The sequence below is a fragment of the Mastomys coucha genome, unplaced genomic scaffold, assembly GCF_008632895.1.
Source record: "Mastomys coucha isolate ucsf_1 unplaced genomic scaffold, UCSF_Mcou_1 pScaffold21, whole genome shotgun sequence".
NCBI lineage: Eukaryota > Metazoa > Chordata > Mammalia > Rodentia > Muridae > Mastomys > Mastomys coucha.
This window is the reverse complement of record NW_022196904.1, coordinates 95,673,480-95,684,280: the sequence shown is the minus strand read 5'-3', so window position 1 is coordinate 95,684,280 and position 10,801 is coordinate 95,673,480. Positions and strand designations below refer to the sequence as shown.

Below are 10,801 nucleotides of genomic sequence, written 5' to 3'. Positions count from 1 at the left end.
CCTTACCGAGGAAACAATGTCATTAACCACTTTTTCTGTGAACCTCCAGCCCTCCTGAAGCTGGCTTCGGCAGATACATACAGCACAGAAATGGCCATCTTTGCAATGGGTGTGGTAATCCTCCTAGCACCTGTCTCCCTCATCCTCACCTCCTACTGGAACATTGTCTCCACTGTGATCCAGATGCAGTCTGGGGAGGGAAGGCTCAAGGTCTTCTCTACCTGTGGCTCCCACCTCATTGTTGTTGTTCTCTTCTATGGCTCAGCAATATTTGCCTACATGAGGCCCAACTCCAAGATAATGAATGAAAAGGATAAAATGATTTCGGTGTTCTACTCAGCAGTGACCCCTATGCTGAACCCTATCATATACAGCTTGAGAAACAAGGATGTGAAAGGGGCTCTCAGGAGAATAACTTTAAAATAGTTTGGAGGCATTGGAATTTGAAGCCAGTTCCCATTTCAGAATACAGAATAAGAGATTGCTTGCTAAGGTTTTTGATACTATTCCCATTACCTACTTTCAAAATTAACTTTTGTGTAGTGCTTCCTCAACTAGGTCAATAAATTGCACAGTAGATGGTTGGACCTAAGTGAAGAGTCAGGATCAACAAACAATCAGTCCCTTTGTTATTTTAGTCAATACTCAAATTTATTCTAATATACTTTGTATCTTCCAGGTACATTTGTAAATTTCAGATATAAACATAAAGTAGGGTTTTACTTCTGACACTGTCTATAATTCTGAACATAGCACTTTCTGAAATTTAAAGCTGTTCTTCAGTAATAATGAATAGTATAATGTTTCATAAATACAAGGGAAGGTTTGGAGGGAGGAAGGGAAGGGACTTTTTTAGTTTTATTATAATTTCAGAAACTAAAAAATAAAGTTAAGCAAAGAAATATGAGCTTAAAGGGTAAGGAAAAGTATATGGATTGAGAAATGATTTGAAATCAACACTAAACTTAGCAGTATCTAATTACAAAAAGGCCAAGTTAAAAATCACTTACTTGTGCTGTAAATTTGCTGCTATTGTTTCCTATTGGGTTTCATTTTCATTAAATTCTCAAAAGTGTCTAAATTTTTAATTTCTGTCTTGACCTAATTTTTTTTTCAATTTTGCATTGTTTAACTTCCATGAGTTTGTGTGCATTTTGCCTTTGCAAGTAGTGTTACTATTCAGCATTAATCTATGGTTGTCTGATAAAGCACAGGGTGCTATATCAATTTTCCTACGGCTGTTAAGCTTCCCTTCTGTCCTAGTATGTGGTCAATTTCAGAAAAATCCCATGGGCTACTGAAAAGAAAGCACATTGCTTAGTGTTTGGGTGGAATGTCCTATAGATGTCTGCGAGGCTCATTTGATTTATGATGTAATGTTACTCTAGAATTTCTCTGATTACTTTCAAGTTGAATGACCTGTCTTTTGTTGAGGGTGGGGTTTGAAGTTACCCACTCTCACTGTGTGAGAGTCAATATATAATTTTTGTACAATTTCTTTTGTGAATTTTGATGCCCTTCTGTGGATTTGCATCTGTCCTGCTATTGGGAACAACCTCTTGGGGAGGCAGAATGAGGGGAGTTTGACTTTGCTTATCCCAAACTGCTGCAGGTACTTAGCTTCAGGGAAGCACCAAGATTTCACTCTGATATGTGGGAAAGCTGGAGCTTGCTCGGGTTTCCTGGACCTGAGTGAGATGAGATGAGGGCCGACTCTGGACATTCAGGTGACACTGGGAGGCTGAGAAGAGCCAAGAATGGAGTGGTGGGCCCACAGTACAGAGACAGTGTCTAGTCCAGGGCCAGGGAAAAGGGGAACTTCAGCTTGTCCCAGCATTGATTGTTCTTAGTATGGCAGAGTCAGGCTTGAAGTGCAGTGAAGCCTTCTAAAGGAGAATTAAGCTGAGGCTCTGTATTTGAATGCCTTCTCCATGACTCACCATGGCAGATCTTGATAAAAGAGACAGTTCATGGTTCTAAACTGTTTATTGGTCATTCATGGTGGAAAATTGATGATGAAAAGTAGATGCATACCATACTTACCATACTATATCCACTTCTTAGGGAGGAGCTGAGATTAAATACCTTTTGTAGGGAGAAATGTCTGGGAAGGGAAGTTTATTGACTAAACTCTCAGGGCCTCTAGGTACCTCATTAACATATAGAACTCTGTTCTGGGCCTACATAACCACAGGTCATGTTTTCTTATGTGAGGAGTTTGGTACAGGTTCAGGCCAGGAATCTGGTAGGGAGAGGGGAGTCACCTAAGCCTCAGGTGTGTACCCACTGAGTCTCCAGGACTCAACCTGCTCTACCTCACCAAACTTCCTGGCATGTTTTTTCTGTTCAACACCCTTCTGTTTGGTGAATAATTGTTTAGAATTATAATAACCTTGTCAGAGATTATTTTCTCCTTTTAGTTAGTATATAGTATCCTTTTTTTATCTCTTCTGATTTGTGTTGAAATAATTTTATTAGATATTAAAATTTCTGTGCCTGCTTATTTTTTCTGACTATGCCAAGGATTAGAACTTTAGAATCCTCTTCCTTATACAGTAACCACTTAGCATCTTCTACCAGAGGTTCAAAGAAATAATTTACTGAAAACTAAAATAAATACATATTATTCTTAGTCTTTGTGGCAGTGAGTATTGGGTCTAGAGTCTTGAACATGGTAGGCAAGTCACTAACCATTGAACAACGTGCTCTGACATTGAACCATATTCTCAGCCCAAATTTACTACCCTTTTAAATGCTGTTCTCAGATATAGCAGTACTGAACTAGAAGTTCAATTAATATTTCTCACATTGTGTATGCTGCCTTTATAGAGATAAAAATCAATAGCTAACCTGTTTTTCTATTGCTTTTGTATAATAATATTTGCATTGATCCTTTTATCATCATAATAGAACAGGCTTATTTTTTTCTTAAAGTTGAAACAGAAAACATGATCTCCCAAAAGGCAGTTTTCTAAAAATTTACAGGTAGAATAATTTATTAAAGGGAACCAGATAAAAAGGGTATAAGAAGGAACATACATGAGATGCAGAAATGGAGAGTTGAAACATCATAAGCAGGTAAAATAAATTAGTGTTATTGAAGGAAGACCTAGTATTAACATGTGTATGTGCCTACTTCATGCAGCTGATCACAGCACACACAAGAGGTGCAGGAGGGAAAGTGGAGAGTGGAACCCTTCTGGAGGCCTTGGGAAATCCTCTGTAACTTGACAAAAAGTACATCGAGGTTCCTTATTGCTTGGGACAGTTTTCAATACTAGCTCTTCCATAGGAAACTCCTGATGAAGACCATGTGGAACAGAATAGGTTTTTGTACCCAAGAGCCAAAGACATGAATTACGTGTACAGAGTGGCAGTCCAGGGGATATGCCTAGGAGGATTCATTAAAATCTAGTTTCCTATAGCATTTTCATGGACTATGTCGCCTGGGAGGATGACACTGTCAAACCTCCCTCAGGACAAAACTGAAATTTCACTGCTGCTCCTGAGACAAGGCATAACTTGATGATGAGGTTAGGCATCACTGGTTTTCTTCTAGCAGTCTTGGCCATACTGCTTTGCTTTTTTTACTGTGCTTATCTTAGATCGTGGAAACCTTGCAGTGGATGAGACATGAAAATCTGAGCTCAGACACTCAAAAAATTCATCCAGAATTGTGGTACTCAATAAGACTTTCCCACATAGAAACTGGATGGGAGACGTAATGGAAGTTCATGTTTTTGCTTTCTAAGGATCTCATGCTGAAATTCTCAGATGACCAATCTTCCTCCAGTGGAGGACTATCAATGCCAGCAGCCAGAGGGGCCTTTGACCCTTGGTCTTAGTGATAGCCACAAATCTTCATCCCATCCTTCAGAAGAACCTTTTCCTCAGAATTTTATACAGCTTCATTCACCAAAGAAGTCTAAGGTACTTAGTGTGGTCTGGAATATGTGTCTTTTGCTTTTGGCAGTAAAGAAGGGTTTTGTTTCTGATTTTAGGCTTTGAGTATTGAGATATTGATTGAAGACCTCAGTTGTCTGTCAATTGTGAGATTCTCTAATTTCTTACTCACTCCTATCTGTTCTCTAAACACCTTGTCTACACACCAGCCTGTACAAGTGGAAACAATATCAGTCATTGTGAAACACTGGTTATATCTGGATTAATAGAATTCCAAGCCCCAGGTAATGAGTATCAGTATTTCCCTTCAGTACATTGGGATTTTCCTGGACTCTTAGAGTCCAGTGAAAATGTTTAAATTAGTAGTACCTCAAAACAAAGTTACTATCAGTTGAAGTTTCCTCTTTTATCTATGTGACTTCTTGCCTTTGAAATACTACAGAAAAGCCATTAGAAATAAATTTTAAATTTTAAGTATACTGAGTAGTAACATGCAATAATATTTATGAAAACATGCTGCCAAATTTCATTCTTTTCTCCTCTGGTTCTTTTGACCACTTCTGTAAAGGTTAGCAGTGCTCCCCCATCCATCTCAGCCTTGCTGACAGCTCTTGATGTGAGATCCCCAATACAATTATCATTTTCCTAGAAATAAGTTTTCTTCAGCTGTCCCAGTGTGAACCATCTAGTGTTTCTCTCTAGATACTCAGTGGAAAAAGAAAAGTGAATAGAATAGGAGAGATTGCTTGACTCTAGATTCAGAGAGAGGCGGCAGGCTGTAATATCCAGTGTTCAGGCTATTGTTACCTTACTTAATCCTGCTTTATTTCTTTCCTTTGAAATTTTCTAATCCTTTGCACAGATGGATTTCAAATTAATTTCCAGTGTTTTTGCTTAATTTGAAGAAAGAGGTGTTTTTCCTTTTTAAAAAATTAATTATTTTGAGAATTTCACACATGAGTATTGCATTTATACCCCTTCCAAACCCCCAAGTCCTCTACAATTTTTCAACTTCAGAGATGGTTTAGTCTCTTTTCTTCTTTATGATGCCTTACAGAAAGCAAATTCTACATGCTTAGCAATTATTGATATGCCTCTTGCTTATTTAGTCGATGGTTTTTCATAATTCAGAACTTAGAAAATACATTTAATGGTATTGCTGTCGGCCAGCTAAGAGTGACCTGCAATAATTCGGATGTGGGTTTGAATATGTTACAAAGGCTTGTACTAAGAATCCATCTATTTCTAGGCAATTAAAGATACCATCCAGAATGGAGATCTGGAACTCCACCTTGGAAAGTGGCTTCATCCTGGTGGGGATTCTGGATGGCAGTGGCTCTCCTGAACTGCTCTGTGCCATACTCACAGCCCTGTACATGCTGGCACTGACCAGCAATGGACTGCTACTCCTTGTCATCACAGTGGATGCCCAGCTGCATGTACCCATGTACCTCCTTCTGAGGCAGCTGTCTCTCATTGACCTTCTCTTCACATCAGTTGTCACCCCCAAGGCTGTCATGGATTTTCTTTTAAGAGACAATACTATATCCTTTGGTGGATGTGCCCTTCAGATGGCTTTAGCATTGATGCTAGGCAGTGCAGAGGACCTCCTTCTGGCCTTCATGGCCTATGACAGGTATGTGGCCATTTGTCATCCTCTGAATTACATGATCTTCATGAGTCCTACAGTATGCTGCCTCATAGTGTCCACATCATGGATCCTGGCATATCTGACTGCAGTAGGTCATACTGTGTACACAATGCACTTCCCTTTCTGTATGTCCCAGGAAATTAGACACCTGCTCTGTGAGATCCTGCCTTTGCTGAAGCTGTCTTGTGTAGATACCTCCCAATATGAGCTCATGGTTTATGTGACAGGCGTGACATTCCTCTTACTCCCCCTCTCTGCCATTGTTACATCCTACACACTAATTCTGTCCACTGTGCTGCACATGCCTTCAAATGAAGGGAAAAAGAAAGCCCTTGTCACCTGTCTTTCCCACTTGATGGTGGTTGGAATGTTCTATGGAGCTGCCACCTTCATGTATGTCCTCCCCAGTTCATTGCACAGTGCCAAACAAGACAATATCATCTCCGTGTTTTACACAATTGTCACCCCAGCTCTGAACCCCCTTATCTATAGCCTGCGGAATAAGGAAGTTATTGGAGCTTTGAGAAGGGTCCTGGGCAGATACATCTTCCCAGCACATCCCACTCTTTAAGGAGGATTCATGGTTTGCCTTTGAATATTTCTTTTCCAACCTAAATTGTGATATCCAGTCATTCTTTAACATTTAGGTATCTGAGATAATACATAGACTTTAAAATTTTTCCATTATTTTCAACTATATAAATGGTGTGTATAGAGGTTTAATAGGTTCATTTTGTGGTTGGGAAGTATCTGGATGAATTACCAAGTAGACATAGTTGGGGATTTACTTTCCATTTCAACCTCAAGTAGCAGTGAGACAAACCGAGAAATCCCCATTAGCCTCTAAGCACACTGCTCACTTTGATCTGTGTTCTTAATTGTTAATAGCAAGATAGAGGCATAGAAAATACTTTGGATTTCTTTAGAAGAAAATAGTTTGAAGAGAAATTAATAGGTTTATGATTACATTTATATTCCTGGTCTGAAAAATGCTCACACTGATGTTACAAATGTGAAATTTAAATTAAAATAGCACAAAGTGTTAAAAATGGACCCTGTTAGTTTTCATTGAAATGTTTAACTAAGTAATTTTTAAATGAGGCATAAAATTACAAGTGAAAACATAAATGAATAAAACATAATTGAAATGTTTTAAAATGCTAGAAATATGAGTGATATTAAAATATATTATAAATATTTTTGTTTGAAAATTTGAAAAAGAAGTATAGCCTTACATACACATAGATTTGAAATATTAAAACAATTATAAGAAACTCAAATTCTTTTACAATGTTTTATTTTTAATTTTATGTGTGTGTGAGTGGGTATGAATACATGAAAACAGGTATCTGAGAAAGCCAGAAGTGTCTGATGTACTGGAGCTAGAGTTGTAAGCTGACCAATGTGGGTTCTTATGGTCGTCTGCAGTAGCATTATATGCTTTTAATCACTTAACATCTACTCAGGGTTTGGAAGCTCATACTCATGAGGTAAGTGTATGTATGTACTGTATCCACAGGACTGGGAATACAAACTATGTCAAACACTCTCTCCATCTAAATATAAGTAGGCTTCATTTTATTAGATCATTCATAGATATGAGGGGATGTAAGAAAGTTTAAAACTTTAATTTATGAGAATATAATCCAAAAAACCTTGGGAATGCAGATGCCATATTGTTGATAGCAGTGCTTAGCACTCAATTCTTATGTGTACTTAAATAATATTAAATTGCTTAATCTATAAAAATAGATAATAATCTAAGAACTAAAACAAATTCCTTTAAAGAAACAGAGAATCAAGCATTTTATAGTGAAAGAAATATCTACTATAATGCTTCACTTTTTATATCATCTACACTTATTCTATTGAATATGTAAGTATTTTAATTTAAAATTCAGTGAATCTTGTCCAATATTATGGTAGAATATTTTAGAAGGTTGATGGAAGTGGTTGCAGAGACTGAGTTTGACTCTGTCCTCCTTGTCATCTGTAATATTTGGACATTAGTTTTAAATTTGTGTATCTCAGGTTGATGATTTTTTTAAAAAATGCTGCAAGCCTGAGTCCATGTTTTTTGAATAGCTTAAGTAAATGACATTTCATATTTATAATACAGCCTGGTAATTCCTCTTTAACCCATGTTGACTATTAAGTGCATGAGTAGTAGAATCTTAATAAAGTTTCTTATATTGTTGTTTCCATAAAGAGAAATACAATCTTCATGATAAATGGCTGAATATACTTGAAATATGGGTTTCTTGTAAGCTTCCCAATCTTATGCTATTCTTTTATGTTTTTTATTAGTTGTATTTTCCTATATCTCTTCTCTGAGAGATTCAATATAGCAATTTTTGCGTTTGGAGAAACAACACACTTAATAGATAAAAACAATGCGGAAGAATTGGTCTTGATTTATAGTGCTGAGAATGAAACGCAGAATGTTGTCTGTGTTGCTCTGTCATTGAGTTTCACACTCATTCAACTTGGTTAACTTTTTTGGATATGCAGTTAGAAAAATACTGGAATACATGGCTGAAAAGCTTCAACTGATAAAAGCCTTGAACTCAGTTCTGGAGGTTGTAGCCAGCCTATGAAACAGCCTAAAGACTGGAGGTATCCTGGGAGCAGGCATAGAATTAGTTAAGAAAAGGAGGTCTAGGAGATGCTTTGTGGCTTTTTAAACTTTGTACAACTTTGAACGACCATCGAGTGTGTGACATGATTATAACAGCTCCTCAGCTGTTGAATTGAATATGAGAGTATTTTCATTTATAATTCAGTGACTCTTGTCCAATATTATGATAGAATATTTTAGAGAGGTGATGGAAGGGGTTGCAGAGATTGAGTTTGAATTTGTCCTCCTTGTCATCTGTAATATTTGGACAATAGTTTTAAATTTGTGTATCAGTTGTGTATTAAAAATAGTATTTCTTAAAACAGGAAAAGATTATGCAATGTATTTGACCCTTGAAGCTTATTTTTGGAAACAATTTTTATGTCATTATTACTGCAGGCAGATTTCTTATGCCCCAGTCCATGGTCTCATACCCAAGCACATGTAGGCAACACTAACTGGACTCAAGGGTTATTAGTAACATGAAGAAGAGGATATGCAGTTGCGAGGGATTTGGGATGGGGAGTTGGAGTCAAGTAGTAGTGGAGGAATATGATCCAATATATTGTACAAATGTATAAAACATTTAAAGAATAAAATATTATTTAATAATATCATAGTTATGAGAAATACATGTTAGTATTATATTACCTAGAGGCTGAATATTGACAGTAATATTGTCTTATGTAATCTAAAATACCAGAAAAGAAGAGTTTCAATACTCTTATTATAAAGAAATAGAATGAATGTGAAGGTGGGTGGGTATGGAATTGGGGGAAGATCTGGGAGAGTTGGGGTTGGGAAGTTATATGCTAAAAAATACAGTATGCATTTATTAAAAAATAAATAAAGTATTAGAAAATAAACAGTTAATGTTTGACATGATGAATAAATCCATTATGTTGAGTTACAGGTATGTTGTGACTATATATTTTAAATATACTCCATCATAGTATCATCTATAAGGATGTAAAATTACTAACTAAAATAATCAAATATTAAAACTTGTAATTAGTTTAGATAAAAATAACTTTTGACATAATTTAAGTGTTTTCTTATAAATAAAATTTCCTTCAACTGCAAATTAATATAATAGAAAAATTCAATTTTTAAAGTTTAGCTTTCTTTTACTTAAATTAATAATACTCATTAGGATATATGTATAAGCAAAATTTTATGTTAATAGACAGATAATAAACATTTCAAGCTTTCTGTGCCATAATTTCTCAGTAACTTCTCAACTCTGGGTCACAGACAAGGCAAAATCAAACTTGTTACAATAAGACTAGAGAGATGGTCAGAACTTAAGAGCACTTGCTGATTTTTCAGAGAACTCAGATTTCATTCCCAGTACCCACATGGTAGCTCACAACCATGTATAGTCCAGTTCCAATTCTGATCTCCATAGGCATGCATGTGGTGCACATACATGCATGTAGGCAAACACCCACATATATATTATAAAATAAAATAAAACTTTCTAAAAATACCTAAAATCTTTAATTAGAAAATAAGAGAGATTTGATAAGAACTTGTCACAATAGCTGTTTACACCTTCTCTACAACTCAAAGCAAGAAATCTGTGATTTCAGTGGCTTGATAGGTAAGCCATTCTCTGCATACACAAATCTCAAGTTAGACATGGAGTAGAAGATGTGAAGTTTCAAAATGATTCCTGATTTGCTCTTGGGGAGTTTCAAGACTATCTTTCTTCAGCATCCAAGCAGTGGAAATGCGATGGATCTTCAGCACTAAGTTTGGTGTAAATTGTGGTGTTTCTATTCTATTTATTGAAACACAATCATGAGACTCTAGAAACATGCAAAGGGAGGCTGGGAAAAAAAGAAAAGAAAAAAATCCAGAGTGAAAGATGACATACAATCTGTTAATCATTTGGTAATAACAATATCTAAAATTTGTCTTAGGAAAATGTATTCCTTTGCTTTAGTATGGAAACTTTTGTTCTAAATATTTATCTATTTGATCTAATGCCACAGCTATTCATTTCTTCCTCATTAACTTGAAATGTTGTCATAGCACATGCTTGTTCCTCCATTGTTGTCAATCCTGAACTCATTTTATGATATCTTGGTAACTGTAGTTTCAGCTGTGAAGTGTATTTCACACTTCATTCAGTCTTTTAACTTTCTAGGATGTCAAAATCCATTTTTAAAAAAATTTATTTATTTTATGTGTATGAGTACACTGTAGCTGTCTTCAGACACACCAGGAGAGGGCATCAGATCCCATTACAGATGGTTTTGAGCCACCATGTGAATGCTGGGAATTGGACTCAAGACCTCTGGAAGAGCGGTCAGTGCTCTTACCCGCTGAGCCATCTCTCCAGCCCCAAAATCCATTTTTTAAAAAGGCTCATAAAATTTGAAGATGGCTGTTTTAATTCTATAGATTATTTCTCAAAAGTTAGCATCTTTAAATAAATGTTAATACTTTCCAATTAAGAACCCGGTGTATTAGTCTGTTTCTTTGATGACTATACATCCACACACTCAGATATGTTTTTCATTTTTATAACAATTGTATTGGAGATATTTTTAGATTTTTCCTAGTGCAGGAAATATTTCAATCCTTCCCCCAGATCTTCCATAAGGGTCCAGACCTATGCCCAC

The 10,801-nt window shown here is 36.2% G+C and overlaps 2 protein-coding genes across 2 annotated transcripts; both read left to right on the top strand.

The window, feature by feature from the left end:
- LOC116101337 (olfactory receptor 2D3-like) lies at positions 1-426 on the top strand (the record flags this gene model as incomplete). Its single annotated transcript, XM_031384923.1, has 1 exon — positions 1-426. A coding segment is annotated over one exon (426 nt), but the record flags the coding sequence as incomplete, so codon positions are not given.
- Positions 427-5,174: 4,748 nt separating this feature from the next.
- Positions 5,175-6,125, top strand: LOC116100801 (olfactory receptor 2AG2-like). The gene has a single exon (XM_031384534.1). The coding sequence runs from the start codon at positions 5,175-5,177 to the stop codon at positions 6,123-6,125; it is 951 nt and encodes a 316-aa protein (XP_031240394.1).
- Positions 6,126-10,801: the final 4,676 nt, after the last annotated feature.

Coding starts and splice junctions, on each gene's coding strand:
- LOC116100801 (XM_031384534.1), top strand. CDS start 5,175: ATGGAGATCTGGAACTCCACCTTGGAAAGTGGCTTCATCCTGGTGGGG.